General features: G+C 40.4%; 1 protein-coding gene across 1 annotated transcript in view; it reads left to right on the plus strand.

Moving 5' to 3' along the window:
• Positions 1-12,770, plus strand: part of INO80D (INO80 complex subunit D) — a 69,099-nt gene extending 56,329 nt beyond the window's left edge. The window contains exon 11 of the mRNA XM_045851360.1: positions 1,182-12,770. Coding sequence (XP_045707316.1) covers positions 1,182-2,347 — 1,166 coding nt within the window. The 3' untranslated portion in view covers positions 2,348-12,770. The remainder of the gene's footprint in view (positions 1-1,181) is intronic.
• The last annotated feature ends 11,346 nt before the right edge of the window (positions 12,771-24,116 follow it).

Consider the following 24,116-nt stretch of genomic DNA (forward strand, 5'->3'; position numbering starts at 1 on the left):
ACCCACTGAGCCACGCCCATCAGGGCGCAAAATAGTTCTGAGATGTGTTTGAAAATCCCTCCTCATGGGTAATGTCTTTTACTGTAGACAAAAAAATATGATACTGCCTGGGCTAATTTACCCTTTCAGAAGGTAAGGATTGTACAATTTTATAGCTAGGTTTATAACTTCATTCTTTTAAAATGAGTCATTTTACTTGAGTTTATTTTTGAGTAAAGCAAAGACATTACAACTTGGGCTTATTGAAGCATTTTTAGAACTTGTCCTGATTTTAATTCCCTACCTTGTACTTCAGTTCAAGTGTACTTTTCCAAATCAGCTCAATCCCACCAATTCTCTGGTGCTTTCATGGGAACTCTTTTATATCCTCAGAATGTTCCTTATATTTTGTGCTGATTAATCAAGTTTCAGTAGATTTTTTTAATATTGGAAGTGAAATCAGTGTGGGCCCAGGGGCTTCCATTTTCTAAAGATTAGTTAGAAATGTGAGAGAAATGAAGAATGGGAGGGACGTACTAGAAAGCAGCACAGAAGCACATGGGAGACGACCTGTGAAGTGAGCTGAGTGCCCGGTGCTATGCTCCAGTGCGCCTGTGGGTGTCTGCGCCCTGGCCTTCACAGCTGCCCCCGGCCGGAGAGTCAGAGGGCGGGAGAGCTCTGTCCGCTCCCCCTACGCAGCCTCTGTCTCAGGTCTGAGCTGATAGGGTGGTTTTTATTTTAATGGCTTTAATAAAACTTTTAGGTAAAAACATGTACATTCAAGTAGCCACTGTGAGTTTGAAATTAGTAGTACTTAGAATTCCCAAGAATGAAACACTTTTTAAAAAATTTGAATTTATTGGGGCGACATGGGTTAATAAAGTTGTACAGGTTTCAGGTGTACAATTCTGTAATACATTATCTGCATACCACTCAAAGCCAGCTCTTCCTAACACTGTGATAAGAGAGCTTATTTATAAATAAACTGAAGGTGTGGTACAAGCTCCAGCACAACTTGACATTTCAGACCTGTCCTGCGGGCTCATGTTTCACTTTCTCCTTCCAGTCCCGTCCTTGTGAACTCCTCTTCTCTGCAGGGCCTCTCTCTCACAGAGTGCTGTCGAGGGTGATTCAGATGTGTGTGTTTGTAGTGTGGGACATGTAAAGGCTCTGCTGATTCTTGGTGGCTTTCATTTACTCAGGAAAGAATGGAGACCTCCTCCCAACGACCGAAGAGGCTGAGGAACTTGAACGGGCCTTGCAGGCTGTAACTTCTCTCGAGTGCCTGAGTACCATTGGGGTACTTACCCAGTCAGATGGTGTGCCAGTCCAGGAGCTGTCCGACAGAGGAATGGGGGTGTTCTCCACAGGTACTGGAGCTTCAGGAATTCAGTCCCTGAGCCGAGAAGTCAACACGGACCTAGGGGAGCTGTTAAATGGGCGCATAGTCCATGATAATTTTTCTAGTCTAGAGCTGGATGAGAACCTGCTCCGTTCTGCTACCTTGTCTAACCCACCTACACCCCTGGCAGGGCAGATCCAGGGGCAGTTCTCTGCCCCAGCCAACGTCGGCCTTACTTCTGCCACTCTGATCAGCCAGAGTGCACTTGGGGAGAGAGCCTTCCCAGGACAGTTTCATGGACTTCATGATGGCAGCCATGCCTCCCAGAGGCCACATCCTGCCCAGCTGCTGAGCAAGGCAGATGACCTAATCACCTCACGACAGCAATACAGCAGTGATCATTCACACTCCTCGCCCCATGGAAGCCATTATGATAGTGAGCACGTGCCGTCTCCCTACAGTGACCATATCACCTCTCCCCACACGACATCTTACTCTGGTGATAATATGGCAGCTACCTTTTCAGCAGAGATGCCCATCATGGCACAGCACTTGCTCCCACCCCAACTTGAGGTGCCACTTGGAGGAGTTGTCAACCCCAGAACTCACTGGGGCAATCTCCCTGTCAACCTTGGAGATCCCTCTCCATTTAGCAACCTTCTGGACGCAGATGGACATCTTCTTTCCACTTCCCTATCCACGCCACCCACCACTTCGAACTCAGAGACCACACAGCCTGCCTTCGCCACCGTGACCCCCAGCAGCTCCAGCGTGCTTCCGGGGTTGCCGCAGACCAGCTTCAGTGGCATGGGGCCTTCTGCGGAACTCATGGCCTCCACCTCTCCCAAGCAGCAACTCCCTCAGTTCAGCGCAGCCTTCGGCCACCAGCTGAGTTCTCACAGTGGCATTCCCAAGGACCTGCAGCCCAGCCACAGTTCTATAGCCCCTCCTACAGGCTTCACAGTAACAGGTGCCACAGCTACAAGTACCAATAATGCGTCCTCTCCCTTTACCTCCCCTAACTGAGCGTGTCTGTGTGTTTGCAGGCAAGAGGGGAACCTGGTGTTTTCTATCTTTGTTTCCTCCTTATTGCCCCTTCCCCTTTTCCTAAAGAAGATTTTAAAAATAACAGATGGGGACTTGAGGGGACCCCCTTCTCCAGTTAAACAAGTTGCCCTGCAGTGGACCTCGCTTCAGTGTTCACATGTGCTCCGCGCACTGGTGCTCATTCCCTCCTGGCAGGTTCACTCCCCCATGGTTTCCTCAGTGGCTCAGCACAGTGACTGCGTAGAATTGACTTTCAGCAGCAAGTCCTAGAAGTGGAAGATACCTCAGATTACCAGTGCCCTTTACTATTTCCTAGTATTCAGATCAATGCTTTCCATTCTCTCACCGGGTCTTTACATAGGTGGTTCCAGACAGAATGATCCTAGTCACCGAGTCCCTGTGTGTAAGACGTAGCCAGTGGTGTGTAGAGGCAGATCAAGGCTCTGACTTAGCACCAACTGCTAAATACCACGTGAGGCCAGGATTCCATTCCTAATTGTGATCATGTTTAATTAAAAAGAAAAAATTGGTCTTTTGACTGCCTATGTGTATGTGTGCACCCACACGTGTGTTTTGTGCAGGGCAGGAAACAGCTGTCCCATTGTTTTCTTTTTTTTTCCGAATGAGTGAGTATATAAGGCTCTTTCTTCTTTCCCACATCTCACAGCCCTAATAAGGTTGGTCATTCTCACCCACTGAGTTAACTAAGTTTCCTGAATAGGGAGGGTGGTGGTCTGGTCACGGGAGTAGCGCAACCCTTTTCTGCTGAGTTAGCCAGGAACACAAAAGAGGTGAATTCACGGCAGTGCCGTGGGGATGTCGTGAAAAGCTTGCCTGGAATGACTGTGGGGTTGCTGACATACTGAGGTCTGCTGGTTATATTGCCTTTTAGACATGCATTTGTTCCTAAGTCCCTCTGTCTTGGAATACATTCACAAGGTGTAATTAGAGAAAATATTTCTGTGTGAAAAGCAGGATAGGTCAGATAGATTTGGAAAGATGGCATCTGTGAACTTTTTGATCCGTCTTTTGCTTTTGGATTTTTCATGTTTACAGTAGTGCTTCTTTGGTAAGATTTGTAAAATGTTGCAGACACTTGTAGAATCAGTGTACCAGTTGTGAAGTGATATGTACTATCTGAAGGATACACATTTTAAAGTTTTTTCAAAACAGATTATGGGAATGAGACATAAATTTTATCCATCCTTTGGTACTTTTAAAATAGTTCAAGTGGTTAAGTATTAAGTTTTGGGAAGTTGTCTTAAAGTACCAAGATTTTAGGCTTAAAATTCATATTGGGTAGTTTAGTAAATTGGTGGCTACCAAACGAGTATGTGAGTTTCCTTTTTACCTGCCTTCTCCCCGGTCCTCCCCCCTCCCCCAGAAGGGCGGAACTAGATTTTAAAGGCGTCTGTCTCCTGCTTTTGCTGAGACAGTTCACTGTCCCCTGAGATAACCATTGGGTATAAATACCTGAGTCTAGTCTAATTTACATATATATTTTAAAAGATGAGGTAGAGAGAACGTATCTATTAATGATGTGATATAATGTTTCATTTGTCAGGGAATATTTGATCTTAATTCCTTTTCAATAAGTAAAGATTTGGATGTATTTTCCTACTTCCTATATGTATTCTCTTTATGCCATGCTACTTTTAACCAGTCCCTTCTTTTGAAAGCTTTTCTTTCTCTGCTTTTTAAAGGAATGATGGTGATCAGCAGGCATTGTGCAGATATTACGTGACTGAGATTTTGGAGGGGAAAGGTCACATGACTGTATGAAACCATTATATGCCCTATTTTGTATTTATTGAAGTTTCTTTTCGTGGGCCAAAAATATGTTTGTAATATATTTAGTTTTTTTTTAAATCATGATAATTGATTGGAAGATTTATTTTTAATAGCTTTGCCTTTTTTGCAGATTGAGAAATTTCTAAATTATAAATTATGTCACAAAGCAAAATTATATTTGGTATCACCATAAATTTCTATTCTGAATGGTGAGAACAGATCAACTGAACATTTCTCACCTGTGAAACCTATGTTAGTAAGCTTTTTTATTTTAATGTACTGTAACAAAATGATTGAGTAGTTACTTCTGCTCAAAGGTGTCAGTTCGCTAAACTCTTTTCACACCCCATTATAATAGCTCTCCATTCCCAGCAATACGATTTCATCTCCATCATGTACTCATTAGAGATTTTAGCAGAGCAGCGCACTGACTCTCTTATCAGCCTTTCTTTGACAGCAAAGGGAAAGTCACGGTAGTCATTTTCAGCTTCTCTGGCTATTTGTCCCTTGCGGGAGCTGCTTAAAATTCTTCAGTTATCAAAGCTGAGTTTGCAGTAAGTTGCACATTTTATTGTTTGCAATTTTCTGTTTTTTGTGCATTTAAAAGCCCTTTTCTGCTTTCTGGTAAGGAGGCAAGAAGTGATCAGGAATGTTGCCAGTTATAGCTTCGCACCAAAAACTTTGAGTACATTCATTTTTGTGTAGATGCCCCAGGTGATAGCCGAAGAAAGGGCATCCCGTAGACAGTACCAATGTAGGCTTGAGGAATTAGTTAAAAAAAATTTGTCCCCCTCTCATTTCATCTACTTCCAAACTAATACCCGAGCTTGCAATTTATTTTGCGCTTGCTGTTTCTTGAGTCCCTTTTCAGAAGAGAGAACCCCTGTGAACCCAGAGATACACATTATGTTTTTCTCGTAGCTAAGGGAGCAATTCTGGTCTATTAGTAATAGGTTTGCTTAATATGTAGAGAAAGGAATGAAGTGTCTTTTACCCCAGAAATATGAAAACTAGTATCTTTTAAAATAGCACTTATGCTATAATAAGGCAATACTGGAGTCAAAAACATTTTATATAAGGTCCTAATTTAAGTGGGAGCTACCTTTTATTCTAGTGTTAAACTCATGAGAAGTAGTGGTAAAAAAGGTTCATTCTTTCTGCAGTTCTTTGGGACCATTTATAAAGGCCAGTTAGATTGTTAATGTGATTGAATTTACAGAGTTGCTGCAGTTAATGGATACATTCTGTGTTCTGAAAATCTGAATTCCATTCTAATGTATGATACTCATTGGCTGTGATCTATAGCATCCGAAGAAAAGATGTGTTTTTCTCTTCTTTATTCTCTTTACATAATTGTTAATATTATTTTAATTAAAGTACTTAAGACATTGTTTTCTTCCTCTGTTAAAAATGGCTTAGCAATTTGCACATCTGGTTAGGTTATGTAGCTAGTAAACAATTCACAATAGTTAATAGCAATTACACTTTACTCACCAAGTAACAGACTATGCAATGAAAAGATTTTCTAATTATCATCACATAGCTTACACGGCAGAGGATTGTGTTCTCCAGTGAGCTACCGTGTGAGGTGTGACTGCTTTACACACTCCCTCCTGAGCAATTCCATGTTGGCAGGCAGCGTGGCCTGTCTAGTGTCCCTCCGTGAAGAGATAAGTTAAGGAGAAGCAAATAGTAGGTATGGAGATAAAGCTGGAAATATTTTTTTCTTAAAACTGTAGTTAATGTCTTGAGTGGCTTCAGGCTAGAGAAAGCTAATACTTTATCTTTGCCAAATAATTATTTATAAGAATTACTTCTTAAATAAGCCCAGTCCCTCAGCCGCAAGTTAGGAAGCATCGTTTTCTGTGACTGACACTAAAGCTTTTCTTGACCGTTCTCAACACATGATCACAGCCGAGAGGAGCAAAGACAGTTCTTTGATTTGGAAAGGGACAGTGTCTGTGATACACCCTGTCAACACGGTGTTCTTCTTGTGTGAAAGAATTCCTAGTTCTGCCGACCTGCACCGTTCAGTTTTCATCCGCAGGCACTGGAATTTGCGTGCATGTAGGGAAGTCCTGTGCTGGCAGCTCATGGACACCCGCCGGCAGCCCCCCTTGTGGGTTTGGGTCGCGGGAGTGCCGGCAATGGTTGGTAGGCTTCCTCAGCAGTGTTTGTGTGAGGCAGCTGCCTTTTCTCCAAGTTAGTTCAAAAGGTTTGTTGTGGATTGGTATTGTAAAAAGATGAGGCTATTAATAACACTAAACTAATTATTTAATAGGTTTAAAATTCATAAAAAAAATTTTTAGGTGTTTCCATTTTCATCCTTTTTCTTTTTAGCCTTCTTTTAATATTCAATTAAATTCTGTTTGTAATCTGGTATATATACAATAATCTAATATTAATTTCTTCTAAATGGTCAACAGACCTCTCTATTTTATTGAGGCAATTCAAAGTATTCCTAGAAAGAAAATAGTAGTCTTACCAAACAGTCTTCATTTGTATCTCTTTCATCACCAACATTTACATCACTCCCAGACTTTTTTTCTGACAAATATATTTCCAGGGGGTAGGGGTGAGGGACGGGAATATATGTATATGATAGTACTTTGGTATTTTTTCCCTCTCTCAATGCATTGAAAAGAATTGAATCTTCACTGGCATTCTATAGAAAGGTAAAACAATTTAATGACCTCTTAGTATCTTGAATGTTATAAGATTTCCAGTATGTTCTGGAGAGATCCAAAATCCATGTTTAGTAGATGAAAGTAAGATTTTAAATGCTGTCTTTCAAAAGATTTGTAGTAAAATACCAGTAAAGAACATACTCATTCCCCCCTGACCAGTGAGTTAGGAAAGAGAACAAAACATAAATGAATAATTATGTCTCATTAATGCAAAAATTGTGGGTGAAATTTAGAGAGCCTTATTTCCAAATAACAGAAATTCTCTTTTTACTCCAGCTCTTACTGTTTGTTAGCTTTCCTCTCTCTGCACTGTGACACAGAGCTAATAAAAGGAAATATGGCCTCAGAGAGAGCGCAAATTTGGTATGGCTTTCTTTACCTTAGGTTCTAGATCTTGGGAATGTTTGGTTCCTTTCAATGGCAGAGTTTTTGGTGATGTAAAGTTTAGTCTGCAAAACAATCTAATAAGAAAACCTGTCTAACTCTTTCTTAGTGAGCTCTGCAGGGCAGCCCGGCTTTCCTTCCCTTTGTTTCCCTCTCCTGCTTGCATGCCCAGCCCAGCCCAGCCCAGCCCTGAAGAGTGCCCGCACACAAGATCCACAGTCTGTACTGATCCTGGCCTGAGAGTAACAGAATCCTCTTCTTTCACTCGTTTTTTGTTTTATTTGTTGTTTTTAAGCTGGGGACCACTGAAGTAAGCTCTGTATGCACCCAAAGTTCCCCTTGGAAAAATTTTCAACCTGCAGTGCAGAAGGCTCCAGTGCAGCTAAAAGCCACGCCGTTGCTTTTGCTTGGGGATTGGACTGATGTGCCCTGACGTGGCTCCACCTGCCTCACTAAGGTCCAGTGGGCTCCAGCGGGGAGGTGGGGACGGTGTGTTCATCTGCCTGGAAGGGCTGAATCAGTTCCTCTCAACAGTGATAGTTCTTTTCACTGTACAGTGTTGAGTATGTCTCAGGGATTCCTTGTGGAAATTAGGGCAGATTTTAAAATAAGAAAATAGTTTTCAAGAAACTAAAGGTGACTCATCATTGAAGAGAGCGCAAGAAAGAGAAAACATTTGGTTTCATAGCCCACAGTGTCTTGCATAGGACTTTTTTCCTTTCTCCTTCAGCCTCTCATCTCAGCTTCAGCATTCAGAATCCTTCCCATCATGCACAGCTTTAAAACTTTTATTTAAAAATCTCCTTCCCCAATGAGCTTTCAGAAAACTTATTGTAGATTTTAAGAGAAAAGGTATATTAATTTATGCTATTAACATCACCTCATAAATTATAAGTTTTATACTAAAGCTGTATTGAGTGTAATGAGTTACGTTGCCTATGTGTTTAATAGCTAAAAAATTATATATGAGCTTTTTTTTTTTTTGACAAAACAAACTAGTGAAGCACCTTTTTACACTGGATCTCTGCCGTGTCAAGGTGTATAGCTATCCTTTGCTACCTTGCAGATATAAAATAAAAGGATATCCTGGGGCCTCCAAATGTAGAACACCTTTAGACCATGTATTACTGCTCATAGAACTGTTGAGAATCAATCATGTTTCTTTAGTAAGTGATCTGTGGTTTACACTTAAGATGGCTAGATGCTTAGTTACAGGGTAAATAGAAATACATAGATCAAGTACAATTCCCAACTACTGTAGCCGGCATTTGTAAACTAAGTTTTTACGACCTCTTTTATTTCCTATGGATTCATTCATTAATTTACAGTTGATTCTGTAAGTTGGGAAGTAAAATAGAGAAATAATAAGTCTAGATGTTCTCAGTGTCTTATTCAGGAATCTTTTTATCCCTCCTCACTAAGGAATTCCCACTGTGACTTAAAAATAGAATTAAATTTCTTGTGTGCATGTATATGTTTGTGCTTTTACACACATGCAGAAATATACATTGGGTGCACGTGTGTGAGAGATGAGTGTGTGCTTTGGTAAAAGTAGAGAAAAGTTACGGAATGTATCGGAGAAATACGACTGACTTCGTTGAGGGTATTGGAGTTACCTTCTCAGTGTCTCTGTTGTACAGACACACCAAATTCTTCATGCTTTCTTATGTGAAAAGGCTAGCTCTGATATCATGTGCATTTTAGTCTAGCATTTTGATTAACTTATATTATGCTGTGTTTTTAAAATGACATGAGAAACAGCAGGCTCTAAGACCAGCCTCTCACTTTTGAGCATAAAAATAAGAACTGTGTTTATCTATTGGGGAGATGGGACCAGAAATCAGTTAAATCTTTTTTTTTTACATCGATAGATTTCTTCATACTCTAAGTTAGAAAATATTGCTGATTATCTTTTATCTTTTCTTGGTGAAGTTTAGAAAATTACAGGCCTTTTGTAAAGAATGCCTATTTTTTTGAAGGGGCTGCTTTGTTTCAGGAGTTGGTGGGATCATTTCATCGTGCATATCTCAAAACAGGATTTCAGTTATTTCCAAAAATGGACAAAAGTTACTCAGTTGTGCTATTATTTGTGAAGTTAGTGTGCCCTCCTCCCCCCACATTTTGGCTATAGGAAAAAATACGCTGCCCTTGACTTGATTCGTATGGAATTAAATATTGCTGTATTTTGAGGTGTGCCATTTTGCTGTACATTCATTACTGAAATATCTGGTGGTCTAAAATAATTAAAACTAGAGTTGTTATTAAATGCTCCGGTCATGTTTATTTTTAATATGAAAGAATCATGTCCTTTGAACTATGTCAAAACAACTTCTGATAATACACCTGAGTTTGTAGTTACCTTCAAAGCCTCATCCATCTTATATATAGTCAAGACCTAGGACAGCTTTATATGTTTTTTTTTACAGTTGTATTTTTTGTAGCATCTCCCAATTCCATTCACTCTTATTTTATGGATTTTTAAAGATCTGCATATTTCTTGTATATATGCATGCAAATGAAAGAAGGGAGTTTGTATTGGTGCCATTTCTCCCTTCAGTTACTGATTAATGGGATTTGCAGAATAAATTCCCCCTAATTGAAGGGTGAAATTAGACCCTTTGTGTATATCTGTATAGAGATGTGTATATGGGATGTGGTGGCACTTTGCTGAATGTGAACTTGCCTTGTCAATGGAAAGATTGAGAAGTATTATGTTTATTTATACATTTGTATACATCTATATATACACGTATGTATATGTGTGTGTATAGATAAAGCTATATACATATATTTCCCTAAAAATGTGTGTGTATAATAGAGAAACAGCCTTTGTTAAGCAAGATTATACATCTGTGGAAAATTCTGGATGATTCTGTAAGCAGGAGGAGGTGACAGTCAAGAGCCCATCTTCATGGCGTGCTAAGATGGAGGAAATCCTTTGGATTATAGTCTTGTTCATGGTGATTATAACTGAATTTCTGTTAGAACTATTCTTACTTGTCAGTTCTACTATTCATTTTCACCACCTTCAAGGTCAATCTGTCAACATTTAAAACATCATTGTGTTTTTTCTCCTTTATTGTGTCCATTTTAGCCAGAAGGATTTGTGTTAAGTGTATTTCATTAATTTCTCAGTTGTTTCTTTTAAAGATCTTTATTTCTAAAATATCCCAGAAAATATAAGTGTTGATAATATTTTCTATAGTAATTTTGAGAATCAGGCATTCATCTTTATCTCAAAAACAACCAACCAAAAATCAACATTTAAACAAAACTCATTTGAAGATTTTTACCTAGATAATTTTGAGTCATTTTACTTAAATTGAAAAAATTTGATTTTATGATTGATACTATTATTAGGTTTATTTCTCTTGTTGTCATTTAAAAGTTTATCTTACTTTGATTTAATCACAAATTTACCATTTTGTTTTAATGGAAAGCATACAAAGTGACACGTAAGCCTCTTGAATTTTATAACTCATTTTACTCATGATGAAACTGCTTTAGTGAATTCTTGAGCAACAAATTCCACTATATTTCCTTTTGACTTGTCTCACGTTTGTGACGTTTTAACTTTGCTGCAGCTCTCTAGAAAACTTGCATCCCTATCTATTGTGCCTTTAAAGCTCTTATGCACACACAGACAAAAGTGTATTTATACATGTTGGAGCATGTGTACATATACTTTCCTGTATACTCACACAGTATGTCTTTAGTATGTATTGTGGGAGTGGATACATAGATATTCCAAGGCAATGAAATGTTGCTCTCTAGATATATATGTATATAAAGGGTGTTGATATACTGTACATACACATGTATATGTATGAGTTTTAAATGGCAATCTTTTACATTTAGCAAAATGCTGCCCCTACTGGAATATTATTACTGCAATGGCAGTTGTATGTAATGATTTAAAATACATTATCAAAAATTATTTAAAGAACATTTAAAAGTGTCATCTAAAGACATCCACACTATTTATTTATCTTTTCCTTTTTTTTTGTTATTTTTTTCATTGAAATAGAGGCTGTCATTTTTAAAATGCCACCTTCCCCATGGGAGGAGAGAGCCAGAGACTCCCGTGAGGAGCCCTGTGCGTTTTCCCTTTCCCTGAGCTAGCGGTGCCCCACAAACCAGCCTGTTTATTTCGGGTATAAAGCAGCCCTAATATTTCCATTAGTATCTGTCATCCACCATCTCCTAGATCAACCGAACTCGCCAGTTTGCCTCTCCTTTCATTAATAAATAATGATCATCCAGATCATTTTGCCTGGGGGAAGTTAACTACTCTCTTGCTGCAGGGAATATATCACCTAATTGTCATTCTGCCTTGTTCAAAATTCAACTTTAAGAGAAGGCAGCACACTCATGAAGCTGCCTTAAACATGTTTTGCATTTGTTTAATTACAGGTCTTCCCAGACATTTTTTTTAAAAAGGAACTGCACGTGTGCATGCACGTGACGTAGATTAAATTCTTACTCCCCACAGCTTCAAGTATTTTTCATTATATGTCAATTCGACACACACACTGAATGAAAGAATAGTAAGAACTGGTAAATATTTTATTTTGTGATGAGTTGTCAGCAGATTGCATTGTAAGATGTTACAGAGAGCAATGTTACAGATGGACAATCCCAAATATAAGACATTACAAAAAACAGTGGCATCAGAGTACCCCTGAAGACTAAAATAGAGGTCGGTGTGAGTGATTTCAGAGTAGCTTAGCTGGAACTTGATATCAGAAGCAGCCTTTAACAAAAAGCCTCTTGGCAATTGTATGGTACTAACTAGAGTACTGAAGTGTAAGTTGAAACCAAGTTGCAGTGGGAAATCAAAGGTGAGGTAGCTTATTTGAAACCAGTAAATGACAGGTTGCACAGTTTCGAAATCTCAACAAAGTAACTGCACGGTAGCAAGGACTAGCAGTTCTCAAAGCCCATCTTTCTCAGTGTTCTCATTTACCTTGGCACACAAGTATGTTTAACAGTCCATGCATTACAAATATTTACAAACAAAAGTTGCTTAAAGGGAACTTACAAACTGAGAGTCTTCTCTGTGTATGTGGTAATGGTGGCCGGAAGCTTAGTTATGTGCACAAAAGCTAGGAGCCACTGGGTCTGCGCAGCCTGCGGGAGTGAGATGAGACTGGCAGGTCTCGGTGGGAGCCTCCCAGTCCTGAAGAAAAGGTGTATCTGCGGCGCTGGGGGTAGTGTTGCTGGGGAAATGGGCTTTTGGTTTGTAATTTCCCTTTAAACAAGAAGAGATGGCTCACATTTTCCATATATATCTCAATGAATGTACTGTATTACTGTTTTAAAAATTTGATGAAATAATAATGGATTGGTCTCCTTTTGTTATCTGGTCCTTGTTTAATTTGTTTAAGGGTTTTTGTATACAAAAGTTTACATTTTTATGTATATTTTTCTTGTGTAAAAACTGATGTAATATGTGTATAAAACACTGTATGTATTATCTGTATATAGTGTGACAAAATGATTTTTCTTTCTTTCTTTTGGATGTATTAATAAATCTTGCTGTGAAGTATCCTTGTGTTTGGTATAATTTCCTTTGCCTGGATATTGATGGAAGCTTCTAATCGAGGGTAGGTATTTAGAGTAATTTTTCTTTATATCTTATATTTTATCAAGAACTCTAGGGAAATATATGCATATTTATGGTTCTTTATGGTTAGACTGACAATGATTAATACTTACAATACCTGTGTATCAATTAAATTTCATCCAAGGTGACTTTGATGTGGTAGCCAACCTTGAAATCAAACCAGAAGTTGGATTTGAAATTGTTATATGCTATAATGGAGATTTTACAAGCTAATTTCTATTCATTTAATCAAAAAACCCCTTCTCTCCATAGCTTCACAAGTACAAGAACCGTTTTGTGCTGTATAACCAAAATTAAAAAACAAAAATAAAACCCTTGAACATTCTACCTTGCAAGGGCGTCCAACCTTCGGCGTCTCTGGGCCGCACTGGAAGAAGAGTTGTCTTGGGCCACACATGAAATACACAAACTAACAAAAACTGATGAGCAAAAAAAAGGTTTTAAGTAAATTTACAATTTTGTACCGGGCCGCATTCATAGCTGTTCTGGACCGCACGCAGGCTGCAGGTTGGACACCCCTGCTTAAGACATTGCCAAGTGCCTGCCTTGTGTCTCCTTGGAATTGAATTTTACTTTTTTTAAATATGTAGATCAAACTTTTCATTTCCTGTGCTGTCTTTTGTTGCTGAGGGGTTTTGTGTTACACACAGAAGCTAGGACACAATTCGCAGAGAAAAATTAGTAATCTAATCACACAATCCATTTGTAGAGGTTCTTTATATATATACACACACATATATATGTATGTATATATTTTTTTTGTAGGGCATTTGGACTTGTTTTCCTTGGTCATTAATCAAGTGATGTTTAAGATACATTCTAAAATTGTACTTTGCTTCTCTAAAAGAATTAACATTCTGAGACGTACCCAGTGAGGTGAGCTAGGAGTAGGCTATACGATAGGCTAGTTAGGAAGTAAAAACTAGCGGCAGTAAAAAACGTAAAGGAAGGAGGAGTTCGCAAAGACTTGGAAACAGACTGAGCGTGGCAGGCGGCAGGGGCTCGAATCAAGAGTGTCCGCCCTGGATTTCTGGAAGAATGCTGATGCCAGTGGCAGACATCAGCAGCACCGCTCAGTTCTCAAAGTTTGAGAGCTACTGTGTTTTAAATACACAAAGTTTGAGCTGGAAATAGGGGTGTCCAGGTGAGATGGCCAACCGGCTGTGGTTGTGAGGGCTCAGAAGAGAGGGCCTGGCTGCACAGAAGGACATGGAAGTCAGGGGCAGAGAGTTTGTGGGCTGTTGAAGGCCCCTGTAAGTGGTCAAGGAAGAAAGACAAGCACGGGTTTGGAGAACTGCTGTAGGTCACCTGTTTTATTTACAGGCCTAGAAAAAGCTCACGTAATTTCCCCAGAGTCCCCAGCTGGTAAACAGGATGGATGGTACTGAGGAAAGTCAACTCCCCTTGACGCTGACCCTGACCCAGTGAGGACCTGTGGCTGTGCTCTTGTCCCTCACACTCCATTCTAACGGCTTGTTCGCCTCACTTGGACACATTCCGGTGTCCCTATGGTTAGACCCTGAAACCTCAGCCCCTAGCACAGCGTGCTTGGCCATAATCACACTGTAAATATTACTGAATGAAGTTAGTACTCTGAAGAAGTTCTTAAGTAGAAGGAATGCAGCCCTGGCTGTTGTGGCTCAGTGGACTGAGTGCTGGCCTGCAAACCAAAGGGTCACCGGTTTGATTCCCAGTCAGGCCACGTTGCCTGGGTTGTGGACCCAGTAGGGGGCACGCAAGAGGCAACCACTCATTGATGTTTCCCTCTTTCCCTCCCTCTGAAAAGAAATAAATAAAATCTTTTTTTATTTTAAAGAAGGAATGTAGATTTGAAGAAACTTAGAGGAACTGGTGAAAGGCAGTGTAGCAACTGGCGAAGGCTGTGGACTTGGGAGCAAGATTCCCTTGGTCCTCATCATGACTCAGTTACTCACGAGCTCTGAGCAGGGTGGGGTAAGCCAGTCAAGCTCTCCCTGCTTCATGTTGCTCACCTCAGTCATAAAGCGCCCTGGGAGGTTTCCGTGACACGGCCGTGTAAAGCACTTGGAGTGGTCCCTAGCACGTACTAACCACTTGATCAATCGTAGTTCTGCTCATCTGATGAGTAGAGGGAAAGACTGAAGATACGAACAACATAGGCCAGTTCCCAAAATAAACGTCCAGGGGAAAGTGGAGGAAAAAATGAACAGAGGTCAGCAGTGGAGAAGGATGGAGACAGGCAAGGAGCTTGGGCAAGAAGTTTCTGGTGATACAGGGAGTCTGATTAGGTTAGGGAGCGCTGATTTTTGTCATATTATACAAGAGGACATAGGTAACCAATCGACAGGGTTCCTTTTACCCAATCAAGTTCCAAAATATTCTAGGTTGTGTTCAGTTACCGAAATCCCATTAACTGAAATGTTTGCCTTTTGCTTTATAACATTCTAAAATTCTACATTTCATCTTTGATAGCTGGAAAGTACACTTCATGGAACAAAATATATTCTTGTATCCTGGAGAATATACTTTGGGTTAAAAAGTATTTAAGACAATAAATTATAAGTATAAAGTATTAGGGGAGGGCCTGTTGTTAAAAGGTGTGCATGTCAGCTGCTAAACTAAAAAGTAGTCAAACTCGAAGAGCCAGACCGTCGCACTGGCAGTGTGTGAGATGAGGGATGGCTCTACACCCCACGGCACATGTACCTGCCCATCTGTTTTTTATTTTAGCCAATTTAGCTGGTGTGTAGTAGCTTCTTGGGACTTTTATTTGCATTTAATGACACATGTGTTTGGACATCTTTAAATGTGCTTACTTGTGGCTATTCATATATCTTCATTGAGAAAGTTTCTTTTAAGATTTTTCCCCCATTTTTAAAAGTTCAGATTGTCTCCTCTTTTTCATTTGCAAGAGTTCTTTATATACTTGGACGATGAGACCTCTATTGAATACATGTTTTCAAAATATTGTCAAAAATAAAAATAAAAGATAAAAGAGCCAGACCATGTATTACCTCCACAATCCATAGAGGCTAAATATGGAACCCCACAGTACTTACCCTCCGTACCATAATTCTTTTTTTTTTGGAAGATTTTTACCTATTTATTTTTAAAGATAGGGGAAGAGAGTGAGAGAAGCATCAAACTTTCGCCTCTTGTACCGCCCCAACTGGGAACCAAACCTGCAACCCACGCGTGTGACCTGAACGAAAATCGAACCAGTGACCTTTTGGTTTGCCTGACAATGCCCAACCCACTGAGCCACGCCACTCAGGGCCCATGGATAATTCTTTAAGAATAAAATCTTTCCTCTATGTTTTCCCCCTTTAATTTGCTGTCGTTTCTTTTTACTGCCAAACATTATACTTGATTCTTCCCACTATTACTCTTTAACCCATTGCAGTGTAGCTTTCACCTTGCTTTCCTGAAGCTGTTCCCCCCAGGGCCAGCAGTGAACTTGGCTGTCATTCTCTTTAACCTTTGAATCAGTCAGCAGGGAGGGCATTCCATCATTCTGTTTCTCCACTTATTTCTCAGATAACGTCTTTTCTCGGTTCTTTGTTGCAACTCCTCCTCTCCCTAAATTTGAACATGTCTCCAACACATTCTTCAGGCCCCTCTGCTCTTCTTTCTCTACCTGGGCTCGGGAGAGAGGGTCGTTGAGCTGCCTGCCAAGACTTAAACGTGCGCCGCCCTGGAGATCAACATCATACCTGCGTCTGCGGTTCTGATTGCTCTCAGACTCTGGTCCCCCGCCTGCCGCTGCTTCCCGGGTACCTCCACCTCCATCCTCCACCAGGGCTGTGCATTTAACTCATCTAAGCCGACACGTCTAACAGTTCCCACTCGGAGTTTTGGCCCTTGTTTATTTGCTCCCTCATTCACTCTGCAAAGATAAAGGCTCCAGCCACACTGGAATCTTCAGTTATCTCCCCTTCTCCCAGTCTCCCAGCCTTTCATGACTGGGAGACTGAACTAGCGTAGGGGTTTCCTAACTAGTGTCCCGGCTTCTAACCTCCCCTCCCTCAGATCAACCCTTTGCCTTTTCTGTTGCGGGACAAATCTCCCCGCGGCACCCCAACACTGGCCAAGAGCAATTTATGGTTTTGGATCTGAATTGCCTTCATTCAGTCTCCTTCCATTCCTCCACTGGAAGGTCCCAACATAGTTTGGTTTTCAAGGCTCCTTATAATGTCTCCTATAACCAGTTTGAAGTGAATGTCATTGTGAGATCATGATCTTCCTTCGCAGCCCCTCTCTTCCAGCCGAACTTGCCTGCACTGCACACATTTCTGTGTGTACCCCCGTGGTCCAGTCTGGACCTGAGACAGCGTGTGCTGAGAGGACTACCTTCTTTCAAGCCTACTTGGAAGCCAGCCTACCTTCAAGAAAACTTCCCTCTCCAGAGAAATCCTCCGCCACTTGTCCTCAGCAGCTCTCATCGCCTATGGCACTAATTTGATGCAGCATGTTCTTCCCTGGCTTTTATTTATCTATGTCCTGTGCCTCCTCAGGAAGGCCAAGCCACGTTAGGGGAAGCACTTGCCTTTTGAAAATCCTTCTTAAGATGATGACCCAATACATGTAGCAGGACCTCCAAAAATTGTTGTCCCTTGTGATGCTAGGAGAAGCCAAACATTACATCTGATTTCTTGGGGTAGGGAGAAGACAAGCAACCTTCACATATGTCTTAATATTCACAACTGGTGATCTTGCCTCTAATACTCATTTGTCACAACATATGCTGGATTGCCAGCATTTCACTTATCCATGTCCTGTCTCCCTCCAAATACGTGCAGAATATTAATCACCAAGAATGTGTATCCCGTGCAGTGCCTTTTTTTGTTTTACTTACTTTTTATGTACTGATGGAATAGCAGTGCCAAAATTGCATTTGAATTTTGGCATTAAAAGTGCATCATGTTCTTCCGTTTGTGGCTACATTTCTCTCTGAAATAATGAACTTCGGGATCTAATTTATTTGTGTTATCATCATTTGTTTCTCTTATCATACTCCTGTTTAATTAACAGGCTACTTGACAAAATAAATTTATTCCTGAATAGTTGGCCATAAATCTGATTCATATTAATTAGTTATATTTTCTTGTTGACATAAATTGCTAAATTGGATATGCTGTCCTTTGGGAAGTATTTTGGGTCTAAGACTAAATAAAAACCTTGCTAGAAAATACAGTGAAACATTAAAGTCACATATTCCTAAATTTCTGATAAAATAATGCTTAAGTTACTAAGAATGGAAGCTATTCTTTGATGCCTAAGAACTAATCTAATAAGAAAAGAAATATGGTTTTTAAAAGCATAAATTTAGCCTCAGATCAGTGGAATTCTAAAAGCCTCAGTTTTGTTTTGGAACAATTTCTTCCTTGTGCAATATTTTTTTTGCAAACCAAAACGTGTGTAGCAATTTAGAAATGGGTAATTGACTAGGAGCACTTACCATACTGTGAAGAAATGCTTAGGAGAGCAAACTGTTTCTTTAAACTGAAAGAGAAGTTTAACCTTGACAAAATAACCTCACCCTTCTGGACCTTAGTTTCCTTATCTGTAAACTGAGAGAATTAGGCTGGATGAGTGGTTTCTAACCTTCATGTGAGCGTTCTCCAGGTCCCTCCGACCAGTGGGGTGGGATGCTAAGAGGGAGTGGGGTAGACTGTCGGGGTCCAGATTTCCCCTTCCCTTTCGGCTTTTGTTTGAACAGTAAGTTCTGGAGCTACAAATTAAACATGTTTCAAAAATATTCATGCTATGTAACCTCCAAGATTTCTTCCAGATATAAAATCATAACTTTTATTTTTGTTTTGAAAATAGTGTCTTTACTATGAAGTATAGACTATAAGCAAAAAACTGTTTTGGATCTTCTCACCCTATTTTTTAAATCTTACTTTTTGTTCCTCATTCCACCAAATTCTAGCTTTGTAGGGTCTGAAGGATTAGGAAGATCCAAACTCTACCCAAATCTTTTGAGCACAGTAATTAAAGAGCATCATACTATGACAGAAACTCTTTTAACTTAAAAAAATTTTTTTCAATTACAGTTGACCTACAATATTATATGTTTCAGGTGTACTAAACAGTGATTAGACATTATATAAATTACTAAGTGATCATCCTGATGAATCTAATACCATCTGACACCATGTGTAGATATTACAATATTACTGACCATATTCCCTATGCTGTACTATACATTGCCATGAGTATTCTGTAACTATCAATTTGTACTTTTAAATCTCTTCACCTTTTTCACCCATCCCCGAAGCCCCTCCCATCTGGCAACTGTCAAAATGTTCTCTGTATCCATGAGTCTTTTCTGTTCTGCTAGGTCATTGTTCTTGATTTTTAGATTTAGTTGTTGATAGATACGTATTAATTGCCATTTTATTATTCATTTTTTAATCTTTTTTTTCTTTTTAAAGAAGACTCTAACATTTTATGCAAAACTGGTTTGGTGGTGGTTTTTTTCTTAAATGGGAAGCTCTTCATATGTCCTATTCTAAATGATAGCTTTGCTGGGTAATATTGGTTGTAGGTCCTTGCTTTTCATCACTTGAATATTTTCTGCCACGCCCTTCTGGTCTACAAAGTTTCTGTTGAGAAATCAGCCGACAGTCTTATGGGAACTCCTTTGTAGGTAACTAACTGCTTTTTTCTTGTTGCTTTTAAGATTCTTTCATTGTCTCTAACTTTGGTGTTTTAATTATGATGTGTTTTTGGTATGGGCCTCCTTAGGTTCATCTTGTTTGGGAATCTTTGTGCTTCCTGGACTTGTATGTTTAGTTCCTTCACCATGTTAGGAAAATTTTCCATCATTATTTTTTTCACATAGGTTTTCAGTTCCTTGCTCTCTCTTTTCTTCTGGCAGCCTTATGATGCAAATGTTGGTATGCTTGAAGTTGTCCTAGTGGCTCCTAATTCTATCCTCACTTTGCTGTATTTTTTTTCTACTGTTCTGATAGGGTGTTTTTTGCTTCCTTAACTTTCAAATCTATGATTTGGTCCTCTGCTTTATCTACTCCACTGTTGATTCTCTGTAATGTATGTTTCATTTCTGACTGGTTCTTTTTTATATTTTCTAGTTCTGTTTTTATGTTTTCTATCTCTTTGTTGAAGTTCTCACTAAGTCCCCCTACTCTCCCCCTAAGTTCATTGAGCATCCTTATAACTAGTGTTTTGAACTCTGCATCTAGTTGATTGCTTGTCTCCATTTTGTTGAGTTCTTTTTCTGGAGTGTTGTTCTGATCTTTCCTTTGGGCCATGTTTCTTTGTCTCCTCACTTTGGCAGCCTCCCTGTGTTTGTTCCTATGCATTAGGTAGAGCTATGTTTCCTGAGTTTGGTAGAGTGGCATATGTAGAAGCTGTTCTCTAGGGGCCAGTGGCACAGCCTCCCCAATCACTCAATCTGGGCTCTCCAGGCGCACCCCCTAACTATGTGGGCTGTGTACACCCACCTGTTGTTAGCTGAGGCTTGATTCCTATTGGCACATCAAAAGGAGGGATTTACCCTAAGCCAGTTGGCTGCACAGATTGGCTTTGACCACTGTGGAGGATCAGCTGTGCAGGAGCCCACCCTATGGAGCAGGACTTACTTCAGTGGGATTCTGGTGCCCACTGAGTTCACCCCTTGAGTGTGTTGTTTGTGGAGGTGGCTGTGCAATACTCTGATGTGGTCTGAAGTTGCCCACCTTGTGAGCTGGTTCTGGGGCCTCCTATGAAGTTCAGGTCAAGGTCAGCTGCTGCCTGTGTTCTGTCTGGGGTCACCCAGCATGAGCTACAAAGCGATTTGCAAATGGTTGCTATTTGTGCTGGGCTTGGATGTGCTCAGGAGAGGCCAAACTGCAAACCAAGGCCAGCTGCTGCTAGTACCACACCTGGGGCCACTTGGTGAGAGGTATGGGGTATGCCAAGGCCAGATGCTGCTTGTTTGAGAGACTATAGGAAAGTCTGAAGAATGGGCTAAGACAGGCCACTTGTATGCAAAAAAGCTTGAGTAAGCCCACACGTTGGGTGGAACAGGGTCTCAGGGAATTACCAGAGTGGGGCCAATGGTGTTAGCAGGGATGATGGACACTCAGATACGGTGCCTACCTGCTGGCTCTGTTGAGGGAGCGCTCAGAAAAGGGACAATAGCCTCTGCCAGCACTTCTGTGTGGGAGAAAGCTGCCCCTCCTGCTCTCACCCTGACACCAGACACTTTAGTTCTCCCCTGTATGTCCCTGGTGCCATTTGAGCTTCTGCCCCAATCCTGGGGCTCAGAGGGAGTAAGTCCAAGTAAGTCCGTGCCTAGGCCCTATAAGAAAAATGCCTGGGACTCCAGAAGCCCTCCATGTCCCTTAGCTTCAATCCCTGCTGGTTTTTATAGCCAGAAGTCAAGGGGACTTCTCTTCCTGGCACTGGAATCCTGACTGGGGGATGGGGCTGGTGAGGGGCTGGGACCCCTCACTCCTCTGTGGGGGATCTCTTCAGCTAGATATGCCTCTTGATTTTCAACTACCATATGTGGGGGAGGGACCAGCCCCTTCCACATCTTTGCCCCTCCTAACAGTCTGGATGTGGCTTCTTTGTATCCTTAGTTGTAAGAATTGTGTTGAGTTAGAATTCAGGCAGTTCTGAATGTTGGTTGTTATGTAGTTTAGCTGTAATTTTGAGTAGGTTATGGGAGGATTCATGTACTGCATTTACCTACACCTCCATCTTCTAGCAAATATTCAAATGCATATTCACACAAAATAATAGTTTTTTCAGAGTATTTGGTTATTTTGTTTGTTGGCTTTTGAACATTCTTTGTTCTGAAACACTGAAGTTCTTCTGCTTTTGTTTTTACTGATCTAAAGTAGTATTTGTCCCTCAGACAAGGGTTTAATCTCCAAAATATATAAAGAACTTACATGACTCCACTCTAAGAAGACAAGCAACCCAATTAAAAAATGGGCAAAGGACTTGAACAGACACTTCTCCAAGGAGGACATACAGAAGATCCAAAGACACATGAAACAATGTTCAATATTGCTAGCTATCAGAGAGATGCAAATTAAAACCACAGTGAGATACCACTTTACACCAGTCAGAATGGCCATCATAAACAAAACAACAAACAACAAGTGTTGGAGAGGTTGTGGAGAAAAGGGGACCCTAGTGCACTGTTGGTGGGACTGCAGACTGGCACAACCACTATGGAAAGCAGTATGGAATTTCCTCAGAAAACTAAAAATGGATCTACCTTGTGACCTTGCAATTCCACTGCTGGGACTATATCCTAAGAACACTGAAACACCAATACAAAAGAGCCTTTGCACCCCAGTGTTCATAACAGCACAATTTACAATAGCTAGGTGCTGGAAGCAACCTAGGTGCCCATCAGTAAATGAATGGATCAAAAAACTATGGTACATTTACACAATGGAATTCTATGCAGCAGAAAGAAAGGAGCTCCTACTCTTTGCAACAGCATAGATGGAGCTGGAAAGCATTATGCTAAGTGAAGTAAGCCAGGCAGTGAAAGACAGATACCATATGATCTCACCTTTAACAGGAACCTAAACAACAAAACAAAGAAACAAGCAAAATATAACCAAAGACACTGAAATAGAGGACAGACTGACAGTGCCCAGAGGGGAGAGAAGAGGGAATTTCAGGGGAGAATGGGAAGGGTTTACAGGAACAAATTTAAAGGACACATGGACAAAAACTAGGGGGAGGGTGGTAATGGGAGGGAAGTGGGGAGGGTTGGGTGGGTGGGCTGGAATGGGAGTAAAAGGGAGAAAACTGTACTTGAACAATGATTAAAATAAAAAATAAAGTGGTATTTCCATATTTGTGCTCTGGGGATGCTCTGGGCTCTCCTGTAGGTTGTGTCCAATGGGCTTTTTTTTTTTTTAAATAAGGAGGATCTTTTTTTTTTTTAAAGATTTTATTTATTTATTTTTAGAGAGGGAAGGGAGGGAGAGAGAGAGAGAGAGAGAAAGAAACATCAATGTGCGGTTGCTGGGGGTTATGGCCTGTAACCCAGGCATGTACCCTGGCTGGGAATCGAACCTGGGACACTTTGGTTCCCAGCCCGCGCTCTATCCACTGAGCTACGCCAGCCAGGGCTTCAATGGGCTTTTCACTAGCTACTTGTCTATGATAGATCCCACCTCAGTGAACCGATACTGCCTGCGTGACTTTCTACCCTTGCTAAATCAGTGGTTCAGCTTCCTAATCAGAGAGCCTGTTTGGCTATTTTTTACTGACTTCTGCATGCTATTCCTCTCTCTCCTTTGTAATCTTTCCCAATAGACTCTTTAAGTCCACCATGGTGTAGGGGAATGACTCCACCGTGGCATTCTGGCAAGCTGGGTTTGTCTCCACATAGGCCCTGTGATTGTCTCAGAACATGAGCTTCTGAGGAGATGCTATAGGGCCATTGCCTACTCACTACTGTACCCCAGCACCTAGACCAGTGCCTGGCATATAGTAAGTACTCATTCATCAAATGAATGAATAAATGAAGAACTAATGATTTGTCATTAGACTTTATCTGCTATGAAGATTGGTTATAATTTATTTATGTAAATCATTATTTAACTGTATTATACAGGCACAACATGTCCTTATAAAATAAGAATTAGAAAATGCAGTTAAGCCAAAAGACTAACATATTTGTAATGCTTTCATCCATAAATAGCCTCTGTGACATTTTAATGTGCATTCAAAACTTTTTTCATTGTATATCTATACTTCTATATTTTTTAAAAATGGGACTGTACTATACAGGTTTTTTCTAGCCTGCCATTTATTCATTTAACACATGGTGAAAATCTTTTAATGTCAAAAAATCTACATCTACATCATTTTTTAGAAGATATATTTTTGAAATGATTTTTAGAAGATTTTATTTATTTATTTTTAGAGAGAGGAGAAGGGAGGGAAGAAGAGGGGGAGGAAATATTGTTGTGTGAGAGATACACCCAGTGGTTGCCTCACACACACCACACAACTAGGGACCTGGCCTGCAACCCGGGTAGTTGCCCTGACTGGGGATTGAACCTACAACCTTTTAGTTTGTAGGCTGGCACTCAATCCACTGAGCCACACCAACTGGAGCTCTACATCATTTTTTTTAATGGCTACATAATAACTCATTGCATGAAGGTACTACAGTTTGTTTAAGTAATCTTCTTTCTGGACAATTCTAACAGTATCTATATTGGTCTCAAATTGATGTAAAGGAGTTGGCAGATTTAAACAGGATGAGTCAGGCCAGAACAGCCCTTTTCAGTTA

This window comes from Phyllostomus hastatus, unplaced genomic scaffold (assembly GCF_019186645.2).
Source record: "Phyllostomus hastatus isolate PE091 unplaced genomic scaffold, TTU_PhHast_1.1 phas_contig_137, whole genome shotgun sequence".
NCBI lineage: Eukaryota > Metazoa > Chordata > Mammalia > Chiroptera > Phyllostomidae > Phyllostomus > Phyllostomus hastatus.